The sequence below is a fragment of the Ptiloglossa arizonensis genome, chromosome 10 (assembly GCF_051014685.1).
Source record: "Ptiloglossa arizonensis isolate GNS036 chromosome 10, iyPtiAriz1_principal, whole genome shotgun sequence".
In the NCBI taxonomy this organism is placed as follows: Eukaryota; Metazoa; Arthropoda; class Insecta; order Hymenoptera; family Colletidae; genus Ptiloglossa; species Ptiloglossa arizonensis.
In genome coordinates, this window is record NC_135057.1 from 16,436,282 (window position 1) to 16,463,260 (window position 26,979).

The following is a 26,979-nucleotide window of genomic DNA, read 5'->3' on the forward strand; positions in this document are numbered from 1 at the left end:
TTTCAGGTTCTAGGTCACTCCGTTGCACGGCCCAAGGCACGTAACAGAGGCAAGAACAGGGGGCCAAGTAAAACGGTGGGCAGCGCGAGGTGCATTTAATGACTGTACGCGGGCCACGGCTGTTATTATCATCCATTTCTGCATTCTATCGTGGATCGCGTGTACACCGCGAACGCATCGTTGAGTTCCATGCTTTCGTCGAAGGGAACGAGAGGAGTTCCCGACGAGACGACGCGACGCGACGCGACACGTCGCGACCTCCTCTTTAGAGAACTCGTAGGGATTACGTGTCTCCAGCGTCGGGTTTCGCTCTTTCCTGCGGCGATCCGCGGGACTGTATAATCGCATTAAATCCCGAGAGATGGGGACTGTCCAAATATATGGACGAGGGACAGCGTGCCGCATAACAAGGCGTGGGTACGTAATCGATGTGCCGCGTCCCGAAGAAACCTTCGGTAATGCGATTGTGTTCTCAACCCTTTCCTCTGATACGAACGATCAGCCTCCGTGCCCGTCGTTTTTGTTCTTTTTCTTTTTTTAACTCACCATATACCGTCTACCATTCGAAACAGACCACACAGTTATCTCCTTTAGTTGCGACTTCAGTTTTGCGGGATACCTCGTCCGTGTACACCGTCAGGTGAGAAGCAGTTTTCGTTACTGCTATATTTGCCTTCTTTAAAGTTGAGAGTACAGATATATCCTTCTCCGAGACAAGTTGGCTGGTATTTTTCTCGCAGCGGGAATTTCTTGCCACGAAAAAACATCTCGACGAAGATTTCCTTTTTCTTCGAGAAAGTTATGCAGCACGACATGTTCCACTGTTATAAAATAATATTGATTTTATCCATTTTCTCATTATCCGAGCACGATCATCGGTTGGTATAAACGAACACAACGTAAACTGGAACAGCATGTGAATTGCCGTTCTTAAAATTAATAATAAATCGGTGAATGCTCCTCCCAAAGAGGAGAAATTGAGCGCTAAACTGTCTCTATACTGACTGAATTATACCTTTGAGGAACGACTCGGAAAGAAGTGTGCAAGGTTGTTCAGTCCTTCGTCCTATGAAGTCGCTCGACCGCTTTTGCGCGCGTTTAATTGGATTCTCTAGGAAACGAAGAGAATCCGGGATATCCTTTAAATAATCGTCGGCTCACGTTTCCTAGCCAAGTTCTTTGGTATCAATAAATTATTCGCGCACTCCGCGAAATAAATGCAAACGGACTTGCAATCTTCGTCACTAGATAGTCCAACCGACGACTGCGTCTCATCGGTAGAGAGAAGGTTTTCAAAGAGCGAAGAACAGGGTTACGACACGGAGGTGATATCGTACGAGCGTTACGAGTCTACGATCATCGTTCGACACAGAGACGAATGAGAAAGGCAGGACGATGAGGATCACTGTCCTAGAAGCATCAAAATGGAAGGAGTCGACGGCGTCGAAGCCTTCGGGGCAGTATGGCTCCTCCGATCGTCTCGAACGTCGAGGCTATTCGCGAGCTAAAACCGAGGAGTTCCTTCCATGCACGAGTAGCAAACGAGAAAGAGAACTTGAGAAGGAAAGTGACGGGAAGCAACGCGCAGAAGAACAGAGGACTCTCTTCCCCGGAGAGCAGGGAGAAAGATAGAACGAACAGGGGGCCTTACATAGCGATTGCTGGCAGGGCCTGAAATAGACCTCGAGAATCCTCCTGTAGCATCCTCTCCTCTCTTGCTTCGCCTGCCTCCACCAGCACACCTCCTTCTTATCCTCGTCTTCTTCTTCTTCTTCGTCCAGCAGCCAGCGTTGCCTGCAGCTCGAGTCTGCCGTTTCTTTGCTTTTGTTTTGGCAAAAAAGGACCAAGTCCCTTGACTCGGCTGTGAGAAGTTGTTCCTAGCGTCCCATTCGTGCGAAGAAGACCGAGGAAAAAGGTGGAACGAAGACGAGGGAGAAGAAGAAGGTGGTGGAGGATCGCTTGTTTATCCAGGATCAAGCTTCTGCTTTCGTTTCACCCGCCGATATATGGCCACGAACAGAGACCCCCGTAGGCATTGCCGGACCTAAGTGCGCTCAAGAGTGCGCTCCGGCTGCGTTCCCATGGGAATGCGTCGCTGAGAATCCGACCTGCTAAACTGACCTGCGCCAACGTACCAGCAAAACGTGACCTACGCAACGAGTCATGGGACTCGAACATACTAGATTCGAGCGCGCCACTGTATCCCTTCCTTTTTGCTTTTCGACCGCTCGCAAGAGATAAGTAAACCTTGTTTGTTAACGAACCCCGTCGTTATAGTAAATTCGTAGCTAGGATCCTAATCGCAACCCCGATACAAGAGGTGTGGATATCGTACTTACATATTTTCTTTTCAACTTTCATCGAATAAGTTTTGCAACGTTGAACGTTTTCTTTTTTTTTCTTTTTTAATAAATATCTCCTCTGCGAAATTTACCGAGTTCTCAATGCTTGTATCTTTCGATACAAATTTTAATTCGAGTATTAATTTAATCGTATCGCGAAGTTAATTTCGTTCGTAACTGGAATAAAAGAGTAACACGATAAACGCATTTAAAACCTTCGTAACTTTCTACTACGATCGATTGACAAGTTTCTATTTATCGATCCATACAGTGTTAGTTTCCCGTAACGCAACACATAGCTTCTGTAATAGCGTTCCTTGCGTTGGGACCTGTCCTGTCGAGTTATCGCGATTCGAAAGCAATCGAGAGGACTCATCTACGACATATGTACGTGGCTGCGAACGAGAGAATTGACGCACATCCTTTAAGATCGAGATCGGTGGGGTCTCGTGCGCTTACGACAACGAAAAGGGACGCCGCAAGAGAAACGTGGTGAGTCTCGAATATCACGGGGATACCCTTTTTGCCGAATCGATCGCACACCGTGTAACAGAAACAACGCGTCGTTTATGATCGGTGGGTCCAGCAAAGATTGTAGGATATCGAATCGATCGGACACGAACCAAGAACGAAGAAGAAGAAGACGAAGAAACAACACCAGCGGCAACGGCGGCGGTGGCGGCGGCTGCGGCGGTGGCGACGGCGGTGGCGGCGGAAGATCTCTTTTCTGGGGTACACGGTTCTCCGGTACCGGTTGCGTATCGTAACCAAAGTAACCCGGGGGCGAGTCGTAAGGATCGTCTGAAGACGAGAAAAGTTCAAACCGCGGGATGTATTCCAGGAGCAGGTGATCTCTCGAGCGAGAAGACGCGGTCAGAAATGAAGCCTACCTTGAGACACGAGCCTTTTTGCGGCCTGCACCGTCGATACGGTCCCGAGAGCGGACCCACAACGAAGACGCTGCAAGATGGAATCTCATCCGGCGTGGTCGTGGCTGCTATAGTGCATTAAGGTGCTAACATCGGACCAAAGCATTAAGATGAAAATCATTCTTTACAAGCCAAGATTTCAAGTATCTTCACGGTATCGTAAATGGTACGCTCTACTAGCGGACTCGGCCGGATTGGGATAATTAGCGCGTACAAAACGTGGACGCTTAAAACGGAGATGCTCCATCGAATACAGGTGCGTATTAAACGCGGTAAAAATTAGCTGGATGTATTTAAACGATTGTAAAACGATTATATGATTTTTCAGACATCGAAGATACCTCTCTTAATGGGGGCCGGTCAATGCCGGTGGTGAAAAAAACTAAGCACGGAAAGACCGAGGGAATAAGAATAGACGGCGCCAAAGGCTTAACAAGGGAACCGGTTCAAACCCCCTGCACAACCAGCGTACCGACTTTCAGGGAGATTCCACCGTCACTTCGATCACCGTGCAATATATTGAACGTACGGATGGTTCCCGTAATGCTCTTCGACCGCCATCGCGACAGCCAATTTGAGTAATTAACACGAACCGATGAAATTTATGGTGTTAAATCATGGCGCAGGGAAATTCTTGTCGAAGAAATTCGAGTAAATCTAAAGTAATGTCCAGGAGAAAATGGCCACGATGTCGTTACACGCAAGTCCTACCGGGAGATGCCTGATATTGATTCTCACGAGGTTGTTCGAGCCTCGATTCACGTCCCTCGGCGACAGCTTCGAAGATAACATCGTTAATCGCCGACCGATGACATCGTTTACGATGGAGAACAGAGATTTTGATGGATGGTATGCGGAGCTTGCAGGCACGCTCAGAAATGAAGTCTACCTTGAAGCCGGGGTCTTTTTGCGCCACGCCGTCGATACAATTCCATTGAGGACGATGAGGACCGTGAAGAGACGCCGATGCGAAATTCCATCGACCGCGACGTTCAACGTAAAACAAACTAAATGACAGAGCTACGTTATTAATAGCGAAGCACCGGCACTCCAAATAGCACGGAGCGAGGAGTTCCAGCAACAAACGATCTACGTCCCGTAAACTAAATTCGGACTTCTTCGTTCTCCGTTCTCAAAATGCGTCGAACATGTTCGGGTCTTCTTCCTGATTCGACCGATCACGAAACGCGGTACTAACGATTTCAATCTCGTTTCGACCGAGTGCAGGAACGATAGTTTCTCCTTTGTCGCGCGATACGTTTATTTCGTAAAATACTTGGAGACTGAATAGAAAAAAATGACTCGAGGTTGTTCGCAATTGACGTCGGAAGCTTCCTCGAATCGTTTGTCCATATTTGAACGGTATCGGCATCGTACGATCACCCGCGAACACTCGACTCGGTCCAACGACTCGCCGAACTTGGATTCCTATCCTCGGGACTGTCCGAAACGTTCCTACGAGAGCAAAGTTCGAGCGCGTGGAGTCGAGTCAACGAACGCACTGCCACCGTCCTCTCGAACACTCCGGGCTGACGGTGTTCGTTCTGGTTCCGTTCTTTTTTACGACCTCGTCACCTTGCGGGTTTTTTGCACCGGCTGAAACAAAAGTCCATTACATTTTGGATCGGTTCATATCCCCCGTCGATATGTTGTCGCTATCCCACTCGCGCCCGCGTCCCTTCGCGGGCTCGCTCGTCCTGCTCTAGGTTGGCCAGTGAATCATCTTCAACGACCCCCTCCTCCGGGATCCGGGCAGAAGACTCTTAAGGGGGCCCACGGCGCAGCGCGAGGCCAGTTCGAGAACGCGACCCTAACACTAACATCCGGTGTATTCCGAGAGTCGGAAACGGAAACGGCTGCTTGATCGATTAACCGACACACGGCAACATGAAGATCGCTCTGCTGATGCTGCTGGCCGTCGCGGCCTTCGCCTCAGGTTAGTAGTATTCTCTTCACCTTTGTAGAGTACAGAAAATCGTTCGACCAACCGTTGAAATTGGACATCGATCCGATGCTGGATCCCATGGGTATCCGTGGATTCGCCCTTAGTTTACTTTTGCTTTTAATAGAATCTTTTACGTACGATGAACTCAACTGTGATATGCGAGACGGTTGTTAGTTCTAGTTGCGGAGAGTCTATTGGATTTTTTAAATTCCCTCTATTTTTCGCTCGATGACTTTGGAAACGTACCGAGAGGAACGATCTCCTCTTACTCGAAGATACGCGCGCGTCGATGTTTTTCGTGTTTTCCGGAGATTCTTTGTTCGACGACATGCACTCTCCTTGTACTCTTATTTCCCTGTCTAAACGTTGACACTGACGTCCGGTGTATTCAAAGCCCGAAGAGGAAACGCGCCGTCACTGATCACGCACGCAACTTCAAGATCATTCGTTCATCCTTCTCGATCCGTATCTTCGTGACCATTGGTGCTACTTCGAGCAAAAGATTTTTTTCCATTAACTTTCCCCAATCGGTAGAATCGTTTCATCGTTCGATCATTTGAGCAGAAAATTCGACGATCAAAAAATGTTTCGTTGTCGCGTTAATTCCTTAAATATTGCTCTATTTTATCACAGTTACATTTTCGAAACGATTCGTAGACTATTTTCTTAAACATTTTTATATTTCATGTTCGACCGAGTATTCGACTAACGCCGGCTTATTACCATCGAAGCATCGTTAATTACGATGCGAGTGGTATAATTCGTGAATGAAATTGCATCTGGTAGGGTCTAACCAGACGTCGTCTTTCGCGGGAACACTAGCGGCAAACGTCTCAAGGCCTTCAGGTCGTTTACCACCACCTGCGCCGCCGACTTCACGATCCAGAACATTTTTACACCAGATGCACCCTATAAAGACTCGACACAATTTTATTTCTTTCGCACGATTTCCTCGACACGCTACGAAACGTTCACTCTCGTACCCACGTTTCACTTTTTTCTTCGGAGAACGAATTTTTTCCCCATCCTGTTTCGAAGAAAAATTAGCCTGTAAATTTTAATTGAAATTCGAGCATCGAACGGTATAAATTTCCCATTACTGATTTTTCTTTCGTAGCAACGTAACCGCCTTCGCTTCACGGGAATATTTTTAGCACCGACACATTGCAGGTTCGCGCATAAATTTTATTCAAAACTCGAGGTCATTCTTATGTGCCGAGCAGAGGCCTGAAATTAATAGGGAGACTCGTCGTCCCGAGGCTATACAGAGGCCTAAATGGGTCATAATTCATAAGTACAGTTAACCAAATAGCCGTAGAAGTTCAATGAACTCGCACACACGGTGTTTGAATCGTGTGAACACGGCGCTTCTCATAACGCACGGAGTCATTGTGAAGCCAACTAAAACGAACGGCGTCGGTGAAGCGTACACAACCGAAGGTAAATTAAAATTGTGTTAGGGAATGATTCGAAGCTGTGCGCGCGCGCGTTAAACCAGACGCTATCGAGTGTCCGGTATAATTCTCTAAACAACATTCTTTTTCACCGTGATCGCTACAACCAGCGTCTCGAAGCTAGATTCGATACAGAGCGATTATTCGGAACGTTGGGAGACCAAATTAAATACAAATGAAAATAATGTTTCTAAACAGGTCGTGTACATTTGACTTTTGGTTGGTGAGACGCGTCTGTAAATTAATAAACGCAATTATTTGCACACGTTGTTGGGAGTAACGGTTCCACGCAACGATACTGAAATAGTATACTGGGCGGATTAGAATTCACGGGACGATTTTTCCCGCGTCTGTGGCTGCCATTTGTGGTCTGGTCGGAAGTCAACGACGGAGACGTGCTTCGGTGAGATAATACACCAGCGAGAAAGGAATTTCCTTCTTTATTCATCCGGTTTTGTTAGAGGCTCGTGACAATCGATCGATCGCATTGTAACAGTTGAATCGAAGAAACACCTGTTTAGTTCCCCGCAATACATATTCGACAAAGCAGGCATATTTGACAAAGAAAATTATTGGAGTGTGAATAAATACTTAATTTTGAATTACGTCGAAAGATAGATCACAGAATATTCTTAAAATATTATCGCATATTTTTTAAACACAATGGATAACGATCGTGCTACCAACATCTTTATGCGTATGTATGTTGCACGATTCGCGTCGTAATTGGCGTCAACTGGACCCGCTCCAATTTTTTAATTAATAGAATTTGAATTCATTAAGATATATAACGCGAGAATATTGTAACACGTACATGGAAGTGTTGAAAAGTAGACAATATAAATACTCGTACATTTGTAGTACTCGTTTAATCGAGTATAAAATACTCGCTCAATATACCTACATAAATGAACCCTTTTATAATGGGCAGCTGTCGTTCCAGATCGATGATGTAAATTATCTACTTGCATTTGTTTGCATCAATTTTCAGCTCAAAGAATCACAACGATCCAGCTGGATGGCGTACAGTACTTTGTGTCAAGGATGAATCCCTACAGCCCTGAACTGAACTATTTCCTGGCTTACCAATACTGTCGTTCCCTGGGTCTTCAGCTGGCCTCCTTCGAGACAAAAGAAAAAGCCGACACGATGACGCAGTACTTGAAGAATGCCGGTTATGTTAAGTACGATTTCTGGACATCGGGCAATAAGTTGGGCACGGACATGTTCCTGTGGATGAGTACGGGTCTGCCCTTCAACGCCACCTTTGACTACATGTTGAGGCGACCTGGCAACAGACCCGCCGACGTTCCACCTGGCACAGAGCCTCAACGAGTAGCGCGTGAAAGGTAATGAGTTGAAACCATAAAATCTTTATTGACGATAAACTTCTCCGTCTCGTCCATTAAGAAGATATTTCAATGCATTGGATCGAATCCCCGTTCAAGCGTTCTCCAAGGATCTTTAAATAACCTCTCGCGTTCCGCAAAATTGTGCAGAGTAATCAAGGATCTCATCGCAGAGTCCTACCGTCTGAGAAAATCTTTGCAACCTTCGAAATGCTGAACAATTTGTTCGCGTCTTACTGAATTACGTTAAGTACTCTTCGCCACGCGCATAAATAATGCGATCGTAACCAAAGAATCAAAAGTCTTGTCAGAACCGGAAGCTAAACGACAAAGGACTAGCGCGCAAAGACAGACATAAGTGTCTTGGGAAAAAGTAAATTCAAGTATCTTCGTGTCGTGCGCACGGAGACAATAGCTCGGGCAGCAATTAATTATCACGAACGATAATTGTCAACGTCCCTTCCGCGATCCACGCCTCCGATGAAAGGCGCGTGCATCGAATCGGTAAACGACTTTGAGACGGTGCAATTTAAATTCTGATTCGGAACTTTTCTCGTTGCAGCGGGGACAGTGGCAGCGCCGACGGATGCGTCGCAATGGCAGCGCCCACGTTAGCCTGGGAAGCACAAGACTGCACTCTGGTTAAGGACTTCATTTGCGAGCAAACAAGATGCTACTACTACAACTACGGCAGCATTCCAGTCTCTGCGACTCAGGGGTAAGAGGTGAGATAATACTTGTCACAAAAATACACGAAACTGCCGAGAGAGAGAGATAGACAGATAAGACTATCGAAGGATTTCAACGTGTTCTTGCAAGGTGAATCTCGATGGTGCACGGACAAAAAAATGTTAAACGGTAGAAACCGATAAGATATGCAAAGGAAACGGTGACGCTATCGACCCACACGGACGCGATTATGGGTTGTAAAGTGCTCGGGGGTTGATACTCCAGGAATTTTTAGCTGCTCAAAGAGTTTTACGAAACATTGAGGTCTCTTCGAATGCAAATCAAAATCTTGATTCAAGTGCAATAATTGCAAATAAGACTTCTTTGTTTGGTAAATTAATTAGCCTGGTAATTGACTAGATCGGTAGCCTATCGGTGGAAAGTTTTTTTCTCCATGCAGTTATACGAAACGGAAAATAACCTTTTATTGAATTAATGTAGTCCGAGTTGGAAAGTAAAATAGATTGGGTACTTGGGAAACAGTACATCTTTTGGTGTCGTTCGAACGTACATACTCGCTTACTATCGGTGATATTAATACGATACGACGAAAATGAAATACAATAATACAACGCAGCTTGTAATTAATAACGCTTTCTCTCGCTTCTCGCAAATGTCAACAGATACACCACACAACGCACATGCACGCACACATACACACACATATGAAAAAGTGTGGACGCTACTAGTCCCTACATATCGAATACAATTTGATCTTTTCAAATAGTCATGCTGCACTAATATCGAACTATATCGGTAGTGGTTCCAGACTTCTTTATCGCCAATAATGCTTTTAATAGTCACACGCGACTAACACCACTAATACACCACAAACACAACAATTCACCATTACACTTTTCTATCCTAAATTCACTTATTCCTAATAAATCAAAATACAATTCTTTCTATACTATAAACCAGTGCTGTCCACAAACGGGGCCCCCCTTACGCAACCTTGATTCCCTCTACGCGCTCTATTACTTTGGACAGCACTGCTACAAACGAAGGAAATCTGTTCTTCCTCGTTTGGAGATCTATGGCTTCAACGTCGAGAACGACACAGCGATAAACTCCCCTGAAATATTCCGCAAATTTACAGAAATCGCAGACCCTACATAACAACCACCTCGGCGCCAGCCAGCGACGACCAGGTCGACGATCACGAGGAAACTAACGTCAACAAAAACAACGAGACCCAGGACAATAGCGCCATCGACGAGAACGCAACACCGGAAGAGGACAGCTCCATCGATGAAAAATTACCTGAAGACCCGGTCGTCAGCAGGCTGATTACTACGGCCGTTCCCGCATCTGACAAGCGACAGCAACAACCGATAACGCTGTCGACGTCCTCGCCCGCCGTCACCGAGGACCACGAAGAGCCTACGAACGCTGAACTGGACAATACCAGGCCCGATCATCTTCCGGACATTGCGAGCCTCTTCACTGACAGTCCGGCTCCCCAGGCTAGAAAAGACAATGTATTCGAGGGCCTACAGACCCGGGAAGTTCACCGTTCCTCCCTTCGGTCGTCTTCTGACATGAAAGTCGAGCATCGAGAGTCACCGGACTACTTCGAGGGGAAATCCGAGACCGAGTCGCCTAACAACGGGCTCGAGGATGCTCACACGGTTGGGCCTTACGACAGCGTCCAGGATTACTACGCGAACGACCAACCGGAGGCGGCCGAGTCGTCAATGATGAAGGATCAGGACGACGACAGCAGCACGATCCTGCCAGAGGCGGAACCGGCCTACAGGTACAACATAAAAGTGCGCACCAACGGCAAAGTATTAGACCCTCCGTCCAAGTAACGCTTTACAAACCCTTTAGGCATCGTCGCGTTATTCGTTGATAAGTGAAGCAAGGGAGATTCTCGAGGAACTAGATATGTATTATGTACGTTATCGTGTGTATATCGTGACATTGCGCGAGGAAACCAGCCGCTAGCGTAGCGTTGGATCCTACACGCGCCAATCATCGCTCATCATTCACCCTGATTTAAGGAATTTATCGGTAGTGCTCGTTGGATCTTTTTCCGTCACGTACGACTCGTTAAGCATTTTCGTCGGCATTGGAAGGAGGCTCCGAAGTCGTTCGAAACGATTCAGAATACGAAAGGGAATATTGTTTCGTTTCAAATTAAATTCAATGATACCTGAATGTATGTTTTAGCGTTTTTTTAAATCTGTACGATTGTTTACGAAAGAGAGAGAGAGAGAGAGAGAGAGAGAGAGAGAGAATTGAAAATTTAATTCGGATCTCCTCCTGTCGACAATCTTCGACAACAGCCGACATCGTTATCACAAGGGCATTTACTCGACCATTAAATTCGATCTGTAATCGCACACCTGTGGCACTGGCGGACATGTCGCGTATCTGCGTCCTAATCGATTCTTCTATTCTTCAATCGCCTTCTATTGGAATACGTATCGTTAGCTATTAGCTATTCACTCGTAGCTCGTAGATGATAACACGAACGTGAGAACTGGTCTGCGTGGGATCTCAGGCATTAAGTTAGAAAAAGGGAGAAACGTACGGAGAACTATTATGGTTAGTAAGGCTAAGTGGAATCATTATTGGTGTAGGGTTGGGGTCCGTCAGCGCCACTTCATACATATCGAAATAATCATCTTAGTTAACGTTACTCGTACATTTGCAAGACGAAACGTTTCGTAGTCGATCGACTCGTTTCCCGTTCCCGTTGATTTTCATTTAAATGTTGAACAGAGTTAAGCAACAATTCGAGCAAACACGTTCGATTCGACTACTGTTAATATTTAAACAAGATCGAAGGATCAGGACTTGAAGAATGTGAGACGGGCGTTGTTATCGATGAAAGAAGCTATTGAATCGCAACGTTTCGGTCATCCGGATATACGATAATCGGTATATGCGCAGTTCGACATCTCGAAATGGTTCTCTAACTGCTATAAGTCATCGACACATGGAATTTTTGAATATCATTGCGTAAACACGGCGCGAATGTGTAACTTGTGTAATTGAATATTAATAAAGGTACGAATACATTCTTAAGGTACCAAATTCAATTTCTCTCATGCTTCAAGATTTATAGCTCGCAGATGAGACAAACTTTTTTGTAACAATGATTTCTTTCACTCACCAACCGTTCACCACTCCCTCGATGTTCAACATGGGCACGATTTTGAACACATAGTCATCGCGTAAGGTCGACGCGCAGGAATTGTTGCTTAGAAGGGCTTCTAGAGTTCCATGCATCACCCAAGAAGCGTTACTCTCACCTGGATGAACTCTTGACGTAAGAAATATCACCTTACGATTCTGGAAAATGGAAAAATATAATTTAATTTTCAAATATATTTATGCTCGCAAAGACTTTAAGATTAACATTGTTCGAGTAAAACCGACGTCTTATCAGAAGTGTTAAAGATTAGAATTAATTTATAAATTTATTTAGCACGCGTTACATTCCCTCTTTGAGTTCAAAACTCACCTGTATGGGGTTATTTTTCGAATCCAGAGACGTAATGGTTAAAAGAGGATTCTCGTTCCCGTTCAAAGTCTCGCACAAAGTTTCCGCGCGGAAGTAAGTGTTTGGAGGAACCCTCTTGGTCCATTTCCAGATATTGCTCATTAACTGGCTATACGTGTACGGAAAATGATACGCCAGGTAACAGACATCGTACGCGTGTGGAAATGACACCGTGAACGAAGTCGTGAAGTAATTTTTCCCCTTCGTCGGTCGTTGATAACAGTTTCGATAATAACAAATATCTGTGCCGACCCTGACCCAACCTGGTCTACCCATCTGAGCCTCGGTCACGCTGAAAAGGATCGGCTTCATGCCGAAATTGAACTGCGAGTTTGCTTTCTCGCAGTTGATGATGTTGAACGTATACGTTAGATTCGACTCCATGTTCGAGACCTCGAAGTAGAACCATTGATGCCTAGAGCCGCTGTTCACGTCCGGTGTCAGAATAAGATCGTACTCTCTCAGGCCTATCTGCGAGGAAACGGATTGGAAAGAAACGATGCAGATTTGCCGCGAAACAGAAGTAACGGATCTTTGGTTTAATTGCATTGTGTTTTATCGAAGCCGTTTAAACGCTCATAGAATTTTTTACCTGAATAGCTTTCCTCAAATTACCGCTCTCGAATCTAGACTCAAAGTGCAAGCACTTTACGTCGCCGATCCGCTTTCCTATCCTGTTCTCGTCCCAGTTGCACAAAGCGTTATCGCCCGAAACTTGAACGTCCACGGAGACATTGTTGGCGGCCACAGCATCGAGATCGTATACCACCTCTTGCATCGCTGTACCACCGTGAAGGCCTCGTTCCACACACGTGAGGAGCTTCGAACGACAGACCCACCTGTCTTTGTTGTTCAACGGTTCTTCTTTGCCGAGACCGTCGCCTCCAACTAGATCCGGGTAAGCGACCTTCACGAAACTGATGACACTTTTCACTCTGCTCGCCACCACGCAGTACGCCTGCTGATCCGTCATGTTCGAAGGCATGTTGTCGAATACTTTGATCGGCCTACTACCGTTTCCTGTTTGACTCTTGCCCGTACCGTCTTTCGTTGAATCCTTCGCGAACATCTTGCCATTTTTTGTGCAACGCAAGTTCAATTTATCCTCCTCCGCAGCGTCGACCGAATCGATCAACTTTTCCGTCGAGGACTTGGAGAGACAAACTTGAAACTGCAGATTACCCAGTTCCTTGAAGAAGATATTGTACCTAGCCAATGAGAAACACCACCAGAAGATTTACCAAAGGGAAAGTTGACGTGTAAGCGACATCGCTTGATTATTTTGCACTTAGTGGTAAAGAAGAATTATTGGCTAAACGAAATTGCTGCCGTAAGAATATTGTTGACATACTCGTTGAGATCCTCTTCGGATCTCTGCGATGTAAAAACACCCGCAAAGAATTTACACTCGTCCACTTCGTCGGCTGCGTGCATAGACATGTCGTTCGACCTTGAATTCTGACTCTCTTCATCGTCCCCGGAATCAAGGTCGCTATACAGTCTCCCGAGAGAAGCCACGCTGTTCGCCTTAACAAATATCCATGTATCTTATATACGTAAATATCATTTGTAGAATTTTCTTTTTCGACGCGATTAAATCCATAAGCGCGAAAATTGTTAACGCCGGTTCCACGCAGTGAAAAAATTCTCGCACCTGAGGCATGCACGCACAATGTTGCACGGCCACGCAACGTATTTAAGCGTTACGTTTCACGCGTTACATCATTCCGTTCGACAAAAATACGCACCTGGCTGTCGATGTCGCTACCGCTTTCAGCGCTGTTTGGTCTCACATTCGACTCCGGTAACACGAATCTACAAGAATTTGACAAGTATTTACAATCGTGTTTCTTCAATCTCATATAATTTGCATTTAATTTCTCCTCTAACATCGTGCAATTGATTCAGTCCTCAGCGCGAAGAACGGTGTAGACACAGTTTAACGTATAATTAAAGTCCTATGTAGCTTCTAGAAAAATTAATTTCTAAATGTAAACCTATTAATACAAATTCTTCGCGCTTTGTTCTTTCTTGTACAAATAATATCGATCGATTCGGAGCGACCTTGAAAGTTTCGTTCACCTTGCCGGAGACATTTCGGGTACTGGCAACTCTTTCTTCTCCAAACATTGATTGATTATACCACATATGCGTGACAAGAGACAATCGTAAGCCTTTTCCTCTGGACAGTTGCTGCAGAACCGGTAGAGTACTTGCAGACCATTGTTCGCCTTGATAGCCTTTCTTCCAGCTTCTGAAATGGACGAAAAGACAAATATAATGGCAAATCATCGAAAACAACTTCTCGTTAGATATTATCGTACTTCACAAGTTCAAAAGTCGACCAATAAACTCACTTATGACGCAGAGGTGCTGCAACGTGATCAGAGCGCAGTTGCAGATTTTCAGCCTCATCTGCCCGTCGAATCGTTCCCATCTTTCAAAAATTCTCATCAGAAGATGTACCATCCCCACTTTCACGAATTTCGTGCAACACAATTCTACAAGACAAGTACATTTTATAGATAGATTAACTCCGTTATATTTAACTCGTTACAGTTCAATTTACCGATACGTAATAGACCCACGTATAATGCTAGGAATACGTTTCACTATTTCTTCGCTATAGTTTACTTACTGCTGGTTGTTAAATACTTGAAGCATTCAAACAAAGATTTGAGTTTTAGGTGAGGCGTGTAACCGACGGAAACGAATGTTTTCTCCAACGTGCTGACGATCCCGTCCTTCACCAACACTTGAAGAGAGAATGCTAATCCAGGAAAGAATATCGTTTAAATAAATACGACGAAGGCATTAAGAGGACATGGGAAAGAAAGCACATTGAGTTTACTCACAGTTTCTGGCAAGACACTTTACGATTAGCAACAAAGGCAACAAAGTCTTGCAGTTATTGTAATACTGCTTTAGAAACGTGTGGAACACTTTTACGGTATTGAACAGTTTCACCTTTGAAGCGAACTTCTGGTCCCTTTGGGCTATCTACAATTTTTGTTAAAAGAAGATCACGATAAGCCCTCAGAGATTATAATAAATGAAAACGAAGTCTTCGTTTCGCAAAATCTATACCTGACTCAAAATCCAGAGCACTTCCTGCGTAAGGACTTCGCTCGAAATAGTGTCCGCGTGTTGCAGGTTAATTAAAAGCTTAAGTAGGACTTGCGTGATACCTAAATTGATCAACTGCATCACCGCCATTCGGCTGCTGGACTCTGTAAACGATAACAAATTGTGGAATCGATCAATTGCAAACAGTTCACTTATTAAACATCCATACGATCTATATTTCTAAACATCGTACGGTCACTACAAGTTGCTCGACCGGTATTGCTCAAACAAAGAATATTAACTTGTTCGAAGTTAGAAATTGCTATTACTTGTGGCACTTTTGGTTTTGTTCCCTTTGGATTTCCCTCTGGTGAAACGAGGTGATATACATTCGTGGATTATGCAGGCGATACTGTAGTTGATCATGTGATCCTTGCAGTTCTGTAATCAACAAATTTTCCTTCGAAAAACATAATTTTTCAAAAGATAGAACGAGAAAGAAATTTGTTAAAAAACTGTAACATAAATTACTCGAAACGGGTTGATTGAACATACTCGAGCGTTCGCGATTCATGTAGCAGACGCGCGCAAATGCTCCGAGGATAATTATTCCGGGCTACGTGCGTGCAACACTTATCCGAAAATGGAACGAACGGATTTCTAGTTTTGCATGCTGTGGGAAGCTCTGTGGACAAGATAGACAACGGGGTCCGCTCGCATTGATGCGACCTAACCACGCCATTTCGTGCAGACAACGTTGATCGTGACGCGGTTATCCACGCGCTTAATTGGATCCACAAAGTGTCGATTAAACGTCGAAATTCAAAAACAACGACTCTCGATCACGCCTCTTAAAAATTTCGACCACAATGAAAGCAGCGATTAACACTCGTTCGCGGTGGAAGTAAATGACCGTGATAAAAGGAGAACAAAAGATTCCTTGATTAAAAGTTAAGATTTACCAACCTCCAGCGTCGTAATGAATATTTCCATCGCCCCGGAATTCTTGCGCCATAATTTTTCCAAGGTACGCTCGCGTATTCGTCTATCTAAAAAATAATGATTATTATAAGCATGATTTACAATCACTCGGCAAAGAATTTTCAATTTCTCTATACTTGAAATTCCACGCAAATTGGGTTAGAACCAAAAGAATCGCGCGATTTATATTAGAAAAGAGTTAGGAACGAATTGTTATCTATTTCTTCGTGCGAACTCGTACAACGGACTGCGCTAAAATAATGATGCAACGCAGTTTATATGCAGTTGTACATAATTTCTTGTTATTAAACGTTTTCACATCTCTGTCATTATAAATAATGAGGCAAACAGGTGCGAGTAACAATGCCCTCCATGCGATACCAAAGCGTATTGCGGATTGGCGAAATGCACGGCTCCCGTTTCAGACTTGACACAAGGCCAATCGTTCTCAATGCCATGAACACTATCCACAAAAAACTGGACATTGATATTTCATGCCAAGAGGTTGACCGAGCAGTTTGCCACCGCAAACGCTTCTCGAAATACTCGGAGTTTTAAAAGTCGAGCTATTTTCTCAAGCATTGATATACTCGAGCCATGATACGACAGTGTACATAGGATATTCAAAAGAAACTGCATACAACGATTAGAACGTGACAATCAGCAAATTTATTGCGACACAGACAAAGACCTACTCGGTCATGTGAGAAACGATGAGTCAGAGCAACGACATTGCGTTTACCGCGGGTTTTCGGTTGTGCTGAAGCATCGACAACGAGACAGAAAGTCCTTATCAAATTGGCACGACCGCAATTCATCGGGACGATCGAACGATGGTATTGTTCGGCTTTGTGGTCCCTTGGATGGCGTCCAAACAATCCATCAGCGTCACTGAAAGTCCTTATGTAACCGACCGACGGGATAGCCGGCTTTTCGAAAATAACGAATGACGCCTAACGTACTCCACTGTTCGCACACCTGTTCGCCAATGCCTATCACCCACATGATAAACGGTCGTCGACGCGGCACGACACTGTTAATCCAAATCACGAGCATACGTCGATAGCGCGTATTTGAGACTCGCGGAAATAAAACTGTTTCTAAATTTACACATTACTGAAATACAGTTTCGATTATCAATAGAAGATAATCTAGTCGCGTGCGGAAGCATAATTAAACCGGTACGCGTGTATCGTAAACGTCCCTGGAAAACTATTCGATTATTTTGTCTTTTGACGAATCCAAATATCGTATTTTTTTTAACCCGAACAAAGGTAAGTAGAACGAGTTTCGTAAGAACAGAGAAAACGAGTTATATATGAAAGTGAGCTGGATTTAAATTTCGCTACTTTCCGTCTAGCCGGGAATACAATAAAGCGAAGTCATCGTTCATGCTAGTCTTTTACGTGATACATTTGCAAACCTGTTCGATTTGTCGACGAGAGTGTTCGTCGTTTTCGCTCCACGAGAGTTCGTGCAGACGCAAATTAGTCCGGTTGCTGTTGCGACGCGGAAAAGAATTACAAAATGTATGGTATTCACGAAACGGAAATATGTCGAGTGTTCGGTACCGCGACGCGAACGCGATACGGTACGAGTATTAAATTGTGCAAGTTTCTGGTGATTAGTCCGATGAAATGGAAGCCAACGTTCGCGATAAAAATAGCAATTTAACGGCACGAGCTCGTCTTAAAGTGTCCAATCTGTTTCGACTCGTTTAAAACTTCTCTCCCGCATTCGAGACCAGTGCACGGTGATCGTTTATAGTTTTAAACGGAACAACGATTGAAGAAAAAACTTGTTCGCGAGAAAAATAATTCTCAATGTGCGTCGAACTCCTTTATCATCTAATATGTTCTAGAAAAAAAAAAGGATGCAAAAAGCAGTTACCTGAGGATATAACACGAGCATGGATCTTGGCAGCGATGTTCCTGAACGTATCGCTGGCCTCCTGCGGCTTGGACGCGCAACTTCTGAGCTTTTCCAACAACGCATCGTTTATAGCCTCGTCAGCGCTTTTATTGCTTGGTGACATCACACTAAACCGCGAACCGAACAATGAAAGCTCAGTTATCGGTTGAAGTAAAGCGATCCAGAACACGATTATTATGTATTGCAAAACAAACACCAAGCATATCGTTACAACCTAGCGAAAACCATGCAAGTTACTACTACGAAAAAGCTATGCAAAAGATTAACAAAAAATTCTCACGATCTTCCTCATTGTGAGAAACGATCTTTCCATACGTAACGAATCGATCAGTATTAATGAAAAAATAATCAATTTCTTCGAGCCTATCGAGTCATAATCTTTGCAATAACAAAAAAGGGAATCTTTTTCGACGTTAACTGCTAGCAATTATAACTTGATCGTGCATTAATCCTCTTACCGTCAAGCTATTTTAAGCCTCACTCGTAAAGGCTGTCGAGACTCTTACCGAAGTGATAAATATTCACAAAAATTTGAATTTTTAGAGTATCTCAACGAAACAAAGATGAACTTATTCGAAATAAATTGTAGGTTTAATTAAAGTTTTCTGTGTTATTTTACAGTAATCAAAAATTAAAATCTGATTTTAATACGAAATGAATGCCTTTTGTCTTATTATTTCTAAATTTTGCACGCTTACGTTTATAAAATATTTTGTTCTAAATTGTAGACAGTCTAAACTTGGAAGGAAATATCATGATAGGTTCCCTGGAAACATATACAGTATGTCCAGTTTAAGTGTATACACGCAATTCTACAATAATTATTGAATGTATAAAAAAATAACAATTGCTTGTAATTCCTATACGAGAAAAATCTTTACGTTCTAAACATTCTAGTGTATGCGCCACATGGTTTCTCACAATACTCCCCGGCATCTTTAACCAAATCCTTTAGGAACCAAATCTCTATTGTTTAGCAATACGATGTTGAGTCGCTCGCCATCCTTTCATTCTTCCTTTTTTCTAGATAATCTGGCATCTGTAGCTATCTCTTGGCATTCAATCATGAGAATGCACAATCTACATCGAGACTCCATTCGGCCTTTACCCTGCCTTAAATATTTCCGAAGAAAAATAACATCGAGCTACCCGCCTTCGAAACATCCTTAAAATTAAATTGACGTTAGCACGTGTATACACTTGAATCGGACACAGTGTAGAAATTGTGCAAATTAGTTCAAGTAGAGTAACAAGAGATCGTAAGCTCAAATTTAAGAGGACTAACAAAATTCAATGTGAGATACACGAATAAAGGTCAAAGTCCATCGCCGTGTTTGTACTTAACCAAAGAAGCGCTGCTAGCTCGTCCTATTTTGTCATCTACGAAATCCTTCGTATCTGCGATACAGAACACAAGTATCACAATTCTTCTTCGTCTTCAATCAAGGAAAGTCAATCGAACGTCGATTGGTACCGTGCCAATTCCTTTCGCGGTCAGCTTAGACATCGCTAGCCAATATCGCGGAAATGAAAACTAAACGTCGCGTCGACCATCAAGGTTAATTAACGCGACCGAATGTAACAAGCAACTCTTGAAAATAAATGGCTCGTATGGTCCCGGAAAACTGCAGCCACGTGAGCAAGCGCCCGATATAATCCGTTATTGCGATTAATAATTGCGGCAGCGGCCAATTACTCTTCTTCGACGAGACTCCACGATATCTTCGACGCTTTGTGCTCTGTCCTCCATTTCGCGATTTAATTGGACTCACCGACACCGAAATGTCTCGAACGTATATTTGTCATTTCGTACGAGTCGGAACACGGTGCAATAAATTTGAATTAACCGATAGTAGAAGGAACACGTTTCTTCGGACCACACGGGCTTGTCAGCAATTGCAACGAGACTTCAATGAAGAGGCGTTTATTAAAGATATCGTAGAACCTGCGAAGCTTTTAATCAGTTTAATCACCGACATCGTCGCAAGAACTGGACATTAAAAGCTATCGATAAAAATGCAGGTAACAATGCACGGTAATTTATACTACTTGTGCATGTAGTTGATGATCAATTAATTAAGTTAAAACGAAATTCGAGTTTCTTCCAAAGCATGATTACCCGCATTTTTAAAATCGTAATTCACGTCCACGTTCAAGAAGCACATTGTAGAGCGCAATTGAATACTAGCTAAAAATATTGTTACTATCGGTGCATTGTTTGATAATTTACGTTTCGAGCAGCGTGACCGTGTATTTTGGCCGAAATCGTATCGTGTTTGTGCCAACACAGATTTTGCAATTATCCTTACGACCCAGCCAAACACAATGACTAATAAATACATTACCGGAACATCATCTTTAAACATTGTTTCTCGAGAGTACTTTAATTATGATACATGGTGTGTCCAAAGTCCTGTCAGAACATTTACAGATGTATTCTACACCTCGAGAATAACAAACACGAGTCGTAAGACCGTTTGCTTTTGAGATACCATAACTTTAAATTATAGCATAACTTCAAAATGGTCAAAAGCGTTGATTCTATATTATTTTTCGGTATCTAATATTCACGTTTATTATATAAATGTAGGGTAAACTTTAACGATTGTATCTCAAGAACAAATGGAGCTACGTTTATTCGAATTTTTTGTCAGTTTCGTGGTACAGAATACGTTTGTAAATTTTATGGCACACTCACCCAGTACAGGTGATGCTTCGGTCCACCTTCTCGTCGGACTTTTAATCATTCTTTTTATCGAGAAATAATGCTCAAGTCCACGTGGGATCTAATGATTTAGCATGTGAACGAAGGAAGCGTGCAAACGACTCCAAATGTGCGTTCGGAACGGGGATCGTAAACCTGATGCAGAGCGACGAGCACACGCATGAAACGCGGGGACGAGTCTTTATGCTAGTGGCGCGATTTTTACTCTTCGTCCTGGGCATCCTGCGCGTTTTCGTCGTCTGTCAACTGACTCGCCTCCATTGGTCGCTGGTTCTCCTTGTCGCACTTCTCCAACGCACTTTTCATGTTTTTCCTTTCCCTCTCTCTATTTCTCTCTCGAACTCTCAAACTCTGTTCTTCTCGCGTAATGAAAACGAAAGTAAAAATCGAAACAAGTTGAGGAGGATCGACGAGACCCGGAAACAGAACGAGTCTCGGTCGCGTTATCAGCGAACGCGCGTTAAATCGACACTGGCGAGTCTTTAACGAACAAGTACAAATCGAGAAAAGGAAAAAGGATCGATTATCGACCTTCCTTTCGTGCAATTTTACGTCGCAACTGTAACACGTCGTTCTAGATGCTGCGTTGCCCCGAGAAACCTTTTACGATCGACGAGCAACGGAACCGAACGATTTTACGACGGATCACGACCTCACATTTTACAGTTGACAATGGCCCAGCTTTCACACGATCCAAACTCAGCTCACCAAGGAGAGAAGCGACGATTTTCGATGAATCTTTTCCGTGAAAGTCGCAGAACGATCCACGCGCTTTGCCACTCCGAGGCGGTTTGACGTTTCGCGTTGCCAAAACTATGTTTAAAAGCATAGCACGCACGCACGAGGCGCCTCTATTTATAGTGACGGCCGCTTTCCGAAAACCGCGCCCCTTTTCTCATATTTTTGATGCCACCCCCCGCTCGGTCGTACCCTCCGGAAAATTAAACGACACATCGCGAAACACCGATTTGTCCGATGAACAACAGATCCACCGCCCCAATTTCCCACTCCTCGACCTAGTCGCGATTAACTAACAAAAATTGCTGTCTTCGCTTAATCGTTTACTTTTATACTACGCCCCGTGAAAAGATTCGATTTCTAATAGGTGATCGTAGATTGTCGCAAAGAGGAATCTAATGCAAAACCGGCGAAACTCGGTACGCGCGTGATACGTGAAAAGATTTTTTCGTTGAACGAAACAGGAGACGATGGAACCGAAATCTGCTTGCCAAAATATGGGAAACATTTTTACGGCGGAACGATGTAACGTTGCAACCAAAAACGCTCATTAATTTCCGCAAAACGTGAGACGTTAACTTATGAAGAACAGGTGACAACAAGCACATCGCTCGACGGATGAAATATTTATAGCGTACATAGGAAAGACACTGGGAGATTTTCAAAACGCGAACGACTACGTAACCCTTGAAAGACGCGAAATAAATGGTCGTGACGAGATCCCCGACAACGAACACCGTTTCTACAAATTTCGTGGAAATCCTGTCTCGTGGAGGCGGGCGATAATCAAAGTCCAGGAATGTGGAATTGTTACGGGAGTGTAAAGTCCGCGGAAATGAAAATAATCGCTTCGCTACGAATCCTTCCTCTCGCATCGAGTACAGTCGGTCGCAAGAACACTCTTCGCGTTCGGTGATTCGATCGAAGAAAGAAACTACATCCCGGGAAACGTTCTTTCCGATCTCGAGTCCGTGCAACGATCGAGGTTACACAAAGAGTATCGAGCGGAAATTCGCGAGGAAAAACTGCCTTCTCTGTTTTTCGAGCAGGGTAATCCTAGGAAAAACAACCGGTGGCGAGTCGAAAACACACCGGCGTGCAACGACACCGAGAACGTTATTAATAGAGACGCGCGGCTCCGATAAATTCGCACGCGAAGAAAGTCGGGAAACCGAGAACAGAAGAGAAGGAGAAATTGCGAAGGGTGGAGGTTAACCTTCGACGAACCGGAAAAACAACACACACGCTCGTACACCGTTTGTAGCGACACGACGCGATGCCTGACCAAGGACGCGCTCGGGAGTCTTAACCTCGTCCTCGGGCACGATTCCGTCGTGCAACCGCGATGCACGAATGCACCAGCGAATGACGCGACGTGGTTCGCGAAGGAACAAGACCCGTCACGGAAGGGTGTCGCGAATCAGGTGTATGCGGCACTTGTTGATAAACACGAAACCTCCCGCGGATTGATTAGTAGCCGTGCGAACCTCCACGAACACAGTCGACGCCTCACGAGCTGCTGAGTATCGATTCCCGAAAGGGCGCTCCGGTTCAAACTGATCCGTTCACTCTCTTTCGCATTTTCGGCGAAATTTTTGCCATTAATTCGCGATTATTTCATTGCTACTTGGGCGAATCGCAATAGAAACTCTTTCAGAAATAAATAGCCAAATTTTGAAATCTTGTTCTACCCGTCTCGCGAATGTTAGATCGTACAGTCGAATTATTTGCCCGCGATAGACTGCAAAATTATCCGACAAGATCAAGAAATATCTTAAAAGCAATAGGGGCTATCGGATAAGCTAGCTGGACATTCGATCAAACCTTTTAAAGTTTGACCATCAATTTCCGACACACTTTATACATTTATCTAATAAAACACAACACTATCCAAAAGCAGCCGTAAAAGCCTTCGATTATACTTATAAATTGCAATGTTAAAACTCTTGACGCTGCACTGATTACTAATACTGAAAGTATAGATCGTATAAGAGGTGTCGTACGTGCACTGTTCAGTAGAAACTTATATTAACGAGTATCAAATCATCTGCAATGATTCTTTATGTTAGAAGGTATCGAAGATATCGCCGATTGTAGTTTGCATCATTTAACCCGTTTATAGAAAGATTTTCGGCGACTAGTACTTACCTTGAAACGTCAACAGGACATCTGTCCCAATCATTCATCTGCCATGGACTGTCAGCGCAGCTTTGTGCCTTCAAGTTTCACCGTTGGAGTTGTCTTTTGCATTTTCATCGACCCAACCATACTTCGGAGGGCCATGGCGAATGACGTCACGGCAATGTTAAACGATTGTTAGATTCGTAGCAAATTCGTCAACCGGCCGTAAAATTAGGCAAATAGATTCTTACCAACTGCACAATTTTTTCCTACGGATTTGTTATCCACGAAACCAAGCGAAGTTACTTGCAAACTTTGTGGGATACGTCAAAATGCTTCTGAACCAACCTCTTGAAGTCAACCTCGAATCTGATGCTCTCGTTGACAGATAAGCGATAGATTTTTAAAGAAGAAGGCTCTTTTCAAGTACAGTGTTTTTCATTAATGAACTCGTTGCCGAAAAACTTCGCAAGAACATAATGATTTACGCGAGATTTAGAACGCGCCTTGATTCTCAGTAATCGCCGATCAAAATTGAACGGACGAAACGGTGACAGGCATTAATCGGAGGACATTAGAAATGTAAATTTAGGAGTCCAGGCCACACCCTTCATTCATATTCTAAATGAAAATTTACCATCGTTAACCGGTTCACATATCTGCCATTCCTAAATCTCTTATTGGTCGTTCTACTCGTTATAATAAATAAACCGTATCATGTGCGATGAAATACTGCACAAGACTGCGTTTTGCAAAGGTACAATATCGGTTTTTTTCCAAATGTACAGTCACCGATGTATTTTTAAACGTAGATTTGTTGCATATTATACTTGACATTAATTTTAGTAATTTTAGAATCGTATTATTATTATTGCTAATTCATATTAATGTCAAGTACAGCATACAAGAGAAGCAAATATATACAATGCTTACATACTTACCCGAAGAAAAAAAACATCGGTGACATTAAGAAGAAAATTTTTCCTGTAATCTATTTATCCTTTGGGCCCATTTGGAGATTATTATTAACATTTTTCCATATCGTTACATCTAAAAAAGATAATTAAATGGTCTATTTCGAGTAGAAAAACTTATACAGAAATTTTATAATCATTCTTTATACAATTCTCCAATGACTCTTTCATTTGTACAACACTGGTATTTTTTATCGTAATATATACTATTTTGGAGAATGAAGTGTCGAAATATTTGGAACGCCAAATGCAAATAAAACTCGTGTCAACTTACCTTAAGATCCGTATTGTGGAAATCACAACACGTCATTGGGCATCGTTGATCATCGAGGACGCGTCAAGTTCAAATCGCCAAGTTGTTACAGAACACCTGATATCGTGGAAAAAAAGAAAGAATCGTAAGCCGGTATCCCCGTTGATCGTACAGGGTAATCGAGAGGAAACGGCAGAGGAGCTAAGCGTAGGAACAAAAGAGAAAAAAAGCAATCACAGATGATATTCAACGGGGTGGGGGTTTGCTCTCGAAGAGGAATATATAAATGGCGAGTAGGGCTGAAATTCAGGTTAGTACGAATAGTTTCTGAGTCTGCCACGAAGCTCAAATCACATCATGCAGGTAAGTGTTCGTAAACTCGTCATTCGTTCATCGAAACCGATTTGAAACAAAAAATCTCTTTCGTATCTTATTATCTTAATTTCTTTATGCGTCGATCTTAACGCAATGTAACGCGATATTCGAACATATATACATATGTATGCGTTCAATTTGTTTAGCATTCGTGAAAAGAATGTCAGACACAAATACACGAGAATGTCCATAGTTTCGTAGAGCACGTAAAAATGCACTGTTTTGATAAATAATTGTCGAGATGCGAACAACGGTTGCTGCGGTCGACGAAATCCGTTTCCGCGTTACTTACGATTCACGATCGTTTGTATGCGGATCACGGAATCTGCGCATCAAGCCAAACAATGTATTATCAAAAGTATTCGCATCACTTGTGTTACTTCTTCATTCGACACAGGGAACGACGAATCATAACGAACCGCCGTGTTGCTTACCATTCTCTTTTTGCGACACTAATAATGGTAGCGAAGTATCTTTGTTGTTAGAATCTTGCGACAGGCTCATTTTCATTAAAATTATTTTATCTCGATTTATGAAGTATTGTTCGTAACCTATGTCTATTTCCTTTCTTACCAAAATACTATTTGTTTATCGTATTGTTGAAGGTTCGCGTCACGGTGCTTGCCATCGCTGTGATCCTGGCTACATCGACAGAATCGAAGTCAATCTGGTCGGATTTTTACATCGGTAATCATCAGTACCCCTCGGCAGTCATAAGCGTACAACCACAGCTTCTTCGCTATCAAGTAACCTACTCTCCGTATTATGTTCACAATGTAATAAAACCGTTCACGGAATTTTTAGCCCTTCGTCCCTCTTTTATAACGCATTCTTGCACTTGCCTCAGGTGCATACGGAGGATGTAAAAACGATCCCTGCAACTATCGTCGCCAATGAAAAACCAACGATCTCTCATTTGCCTGCATACAGTTTCTATTACGGCACTCCGGTTTACGATTTCCGATTTCCATTGAGCCCGGTAGGACGTAACATCGAGTAATTTATAAGCGGTATCATGAAACGCGAACAATATCTTTCTAAGATAATTGCTTTTTTCGTAGTTTTATCCGGCGCTGAAACCCTCTGAACCGAGTCCGGATCCCAAACCAACCGTACCATCGACGACCTCCACTGAATCAACCGAAGAAAAGGACGATGGCCTTGAAAAATTGGATACAAAAGTTGAGCCGGAAAAAGAAATGAAGCATACAAGTGACACCGAGGATAAGAGCAACGATGATAGTATCACCATCGAGTCAATATAAGAATATCTACATTTTTACTTGAATTTGTTTCAATTAAATAACAACGATCGTATTGTTTCCTTTTATTTCCTCCTACGTTCCACCACGAAAATAATGTAATCCAAACCAACTTGAATTGCTCAATTTGTTCAGAAATCAGCAAACTTTCTCTAAGAAGCGTGCAATAATGAATATTTCGCGCTTACGGTCCAAAAAGTAAAATCCGGGTTATTGCTTATTTACGTATAAGATGGAATCAAAATTTATACAATTCTTTTATTTATAAAATACAGAATATAAGTGCATAC

General features: G+C 43.3%; 3 protein-coding genes across 10 annotated transcripts in view; 2 read left to right on the forward strand and 1 right to left on the reverse strand.

Moving 5' to 3' along the window:
* The window catches only part of LOC143152271 (cytosolic carboxypeptidase 1), a 29,938-nt gene extending 8,167 nt beyond the window's left edge, over positions 1-21,771 (reverse strand). The window contains exons 1-14 of one of the 5 annotated variants that reach the window (XM_076322198.1): positions 21,172-21,771; positions 18,200-18,348; positions 16,295-16,377; positions 15,658-15,769; positions 15,350-15,492; positions 15,118-15,262; positions 14,901-15,032; positions 14,620-14,763; positions 14,345-14,516; positions 14,011-14,077; positions 13,614-13,789; positions 12,855-13,470; positions 12,224-12,733; positions 11,873-12,051 (exon numbers count right to left, since the gene is read on the reverse strand). In XM_076322198.1, coding sequence (XP_076178313.1) covers positions 11,873-12,051; positions 12,224-12,733; positions 12,855-13,470; positions 13,614-13,789; positions 14,011-14,077; positions 14,345-14,516; positions 14,620-14,763; positions 14,901-15,032; positions 15,118-15,262; positions 15,350-15,492; positions 15,658-15,769; positions 16,295-16,377; positions 18,200-18,348; positions 21,172-21,272 — 2,729 coding nt within the window. In that variant the 5' untranslated portion in view covers positions 21,273-21,771. Of the gene's footprint in view, positions 1-11,872; positions 12,052-12,223; positions 12,734-12,854; positions 13,471-13,613; positions 13,790-14,010; positions 14,078-14,344; positions 14,517-14,619; positions 14,764-14,900; positions 15,033-15,117; positions 15,263-15,349; positions 15,493-15,657; positions 15,770-16,294; positions 16,378-16,446; positions 16,550-18,199; positions 18,349-21,101 lie in introns of those variants that run through there. The other 4 variants (XM_076322199.1, XM_076322195.1, XM_076322197.1 and 1 more) reach the window with 4 other exon arrangements.
* Positions 4,874-11,784, forward strand: Nw (narrow). 2 transcript variants are annotated; one of them, XM_076322201.1, is made up of 4 exons: positions 4,874-5,207; positions 7,662-8,019; positions 8,582-8,737; positions 9,848-11,784. In XM_076322201.1, the coding sequence occupies exons 1-4, from the start codon at positions 5,159-5,161 to the stop codon at positions 10,560-10,562; spliced, it is 1,278 nt and encodes a 425-aa protein (XP_076178316.1). In that variant the 5' UTR covers positions 4,874-5,158; the 3' UTR covers positions 10,563-11,784. The 2 variants fall into 2 exon arrangements, with proteins under 2 accessions (XP_076178316.1, XP_076178317.1); XM_076322202.1 differs by having other exon boundaries at positions 8,582-8,744; positions 9,848-9,981.
* Positions 21,772-25,383: 3,612 nt separating the features above from the next.
* Positions 25,384-26,903, forward strand: LOC143152251 (uncharacterized). 3 transcript variants are annotated; one of them, XM_076322165.1, is made up of 4 exons: positions 25,384-25,415; positions 26,033-26,203; positions 26,275-26,406; positions 26,489-26,901. In XM_076322165.1, the coding sequence occupies exons 1-4, from the start codon at positions 25,410-25,412 to the stop codon at positions 26,690-26,692; spliced, it is 513 nt and encodes a 170-aa protein (XP_076178280.1). In that variant the 5' UTR covers positions 25,384-25,409; the 3' UTR covers positions 26,693-26,901. The 3 variants fall into 3 exon arrangements, with proteins under 3 accessions (XP_076178280.1, XP_076178277.1, XP_076178279.1); XM_076322162.1 differs by lacking the exon at positions 25,384-25,415 and adding an exon at positions 25,683-25,888 and having other exon boundaries at positions 26,489-26,903; XM_076322164.1 differs by lacking the exon at positions 25,384-25,415 and adding an exon at positions 25,683-25,888 and having other exon boundaries at positions 26,033-26,173; positions 26,489-26,903.
* The last annotated feature ends 76 nt before the right edge of the window (positions 26,904-26,979 follow it).

Bases quoted from the DNA above. Each gene is read 5' to 3' on its own strand.
- LOC143152251 (XM_076322162.1), top strand. From the start codon at position 25,772: ATGTATTATCAAAAGTATTCGCATCACTTGTGTTACTTCTTCATTCGA. The intron at 26,204-26,274 runs GTAATAAAACCG...CACTTGCCTCAG, and splicing joins CTCCGTATTATGTTCACAAT to GTGCATACGGAGGATGTAAA. The intron at 26,407-26,488 runs GTAGGACGTAAC...CTTTTTTCGTAG, and splicing joins TCCGATTTCCATTGAGCCCG to TTTTATCCGGCGCTGAAACC.
- Nw (XM_076322201.1), top strand. From the start codon at position 5,159: ATGAAGATCGCTCTGCTGATGCTGCTGGCCGTCGCGGCCTTCGCCTCA. The intron at 5,208-7,661 runs GTTAGTAGTATT...ATCAATTTTCAG, and splicing joins CGTCGCGGCCTTCGCCTCAG to CTCAAAGAATCACAACGATC. The intron at 8,020-8,581 runs GTAATGAGTTGA...TTCTCGTTGCAG, and splicing joins CAACGAGTAGCGCGTGAAAG to CGGGGACAGTGGCAGCGCCG.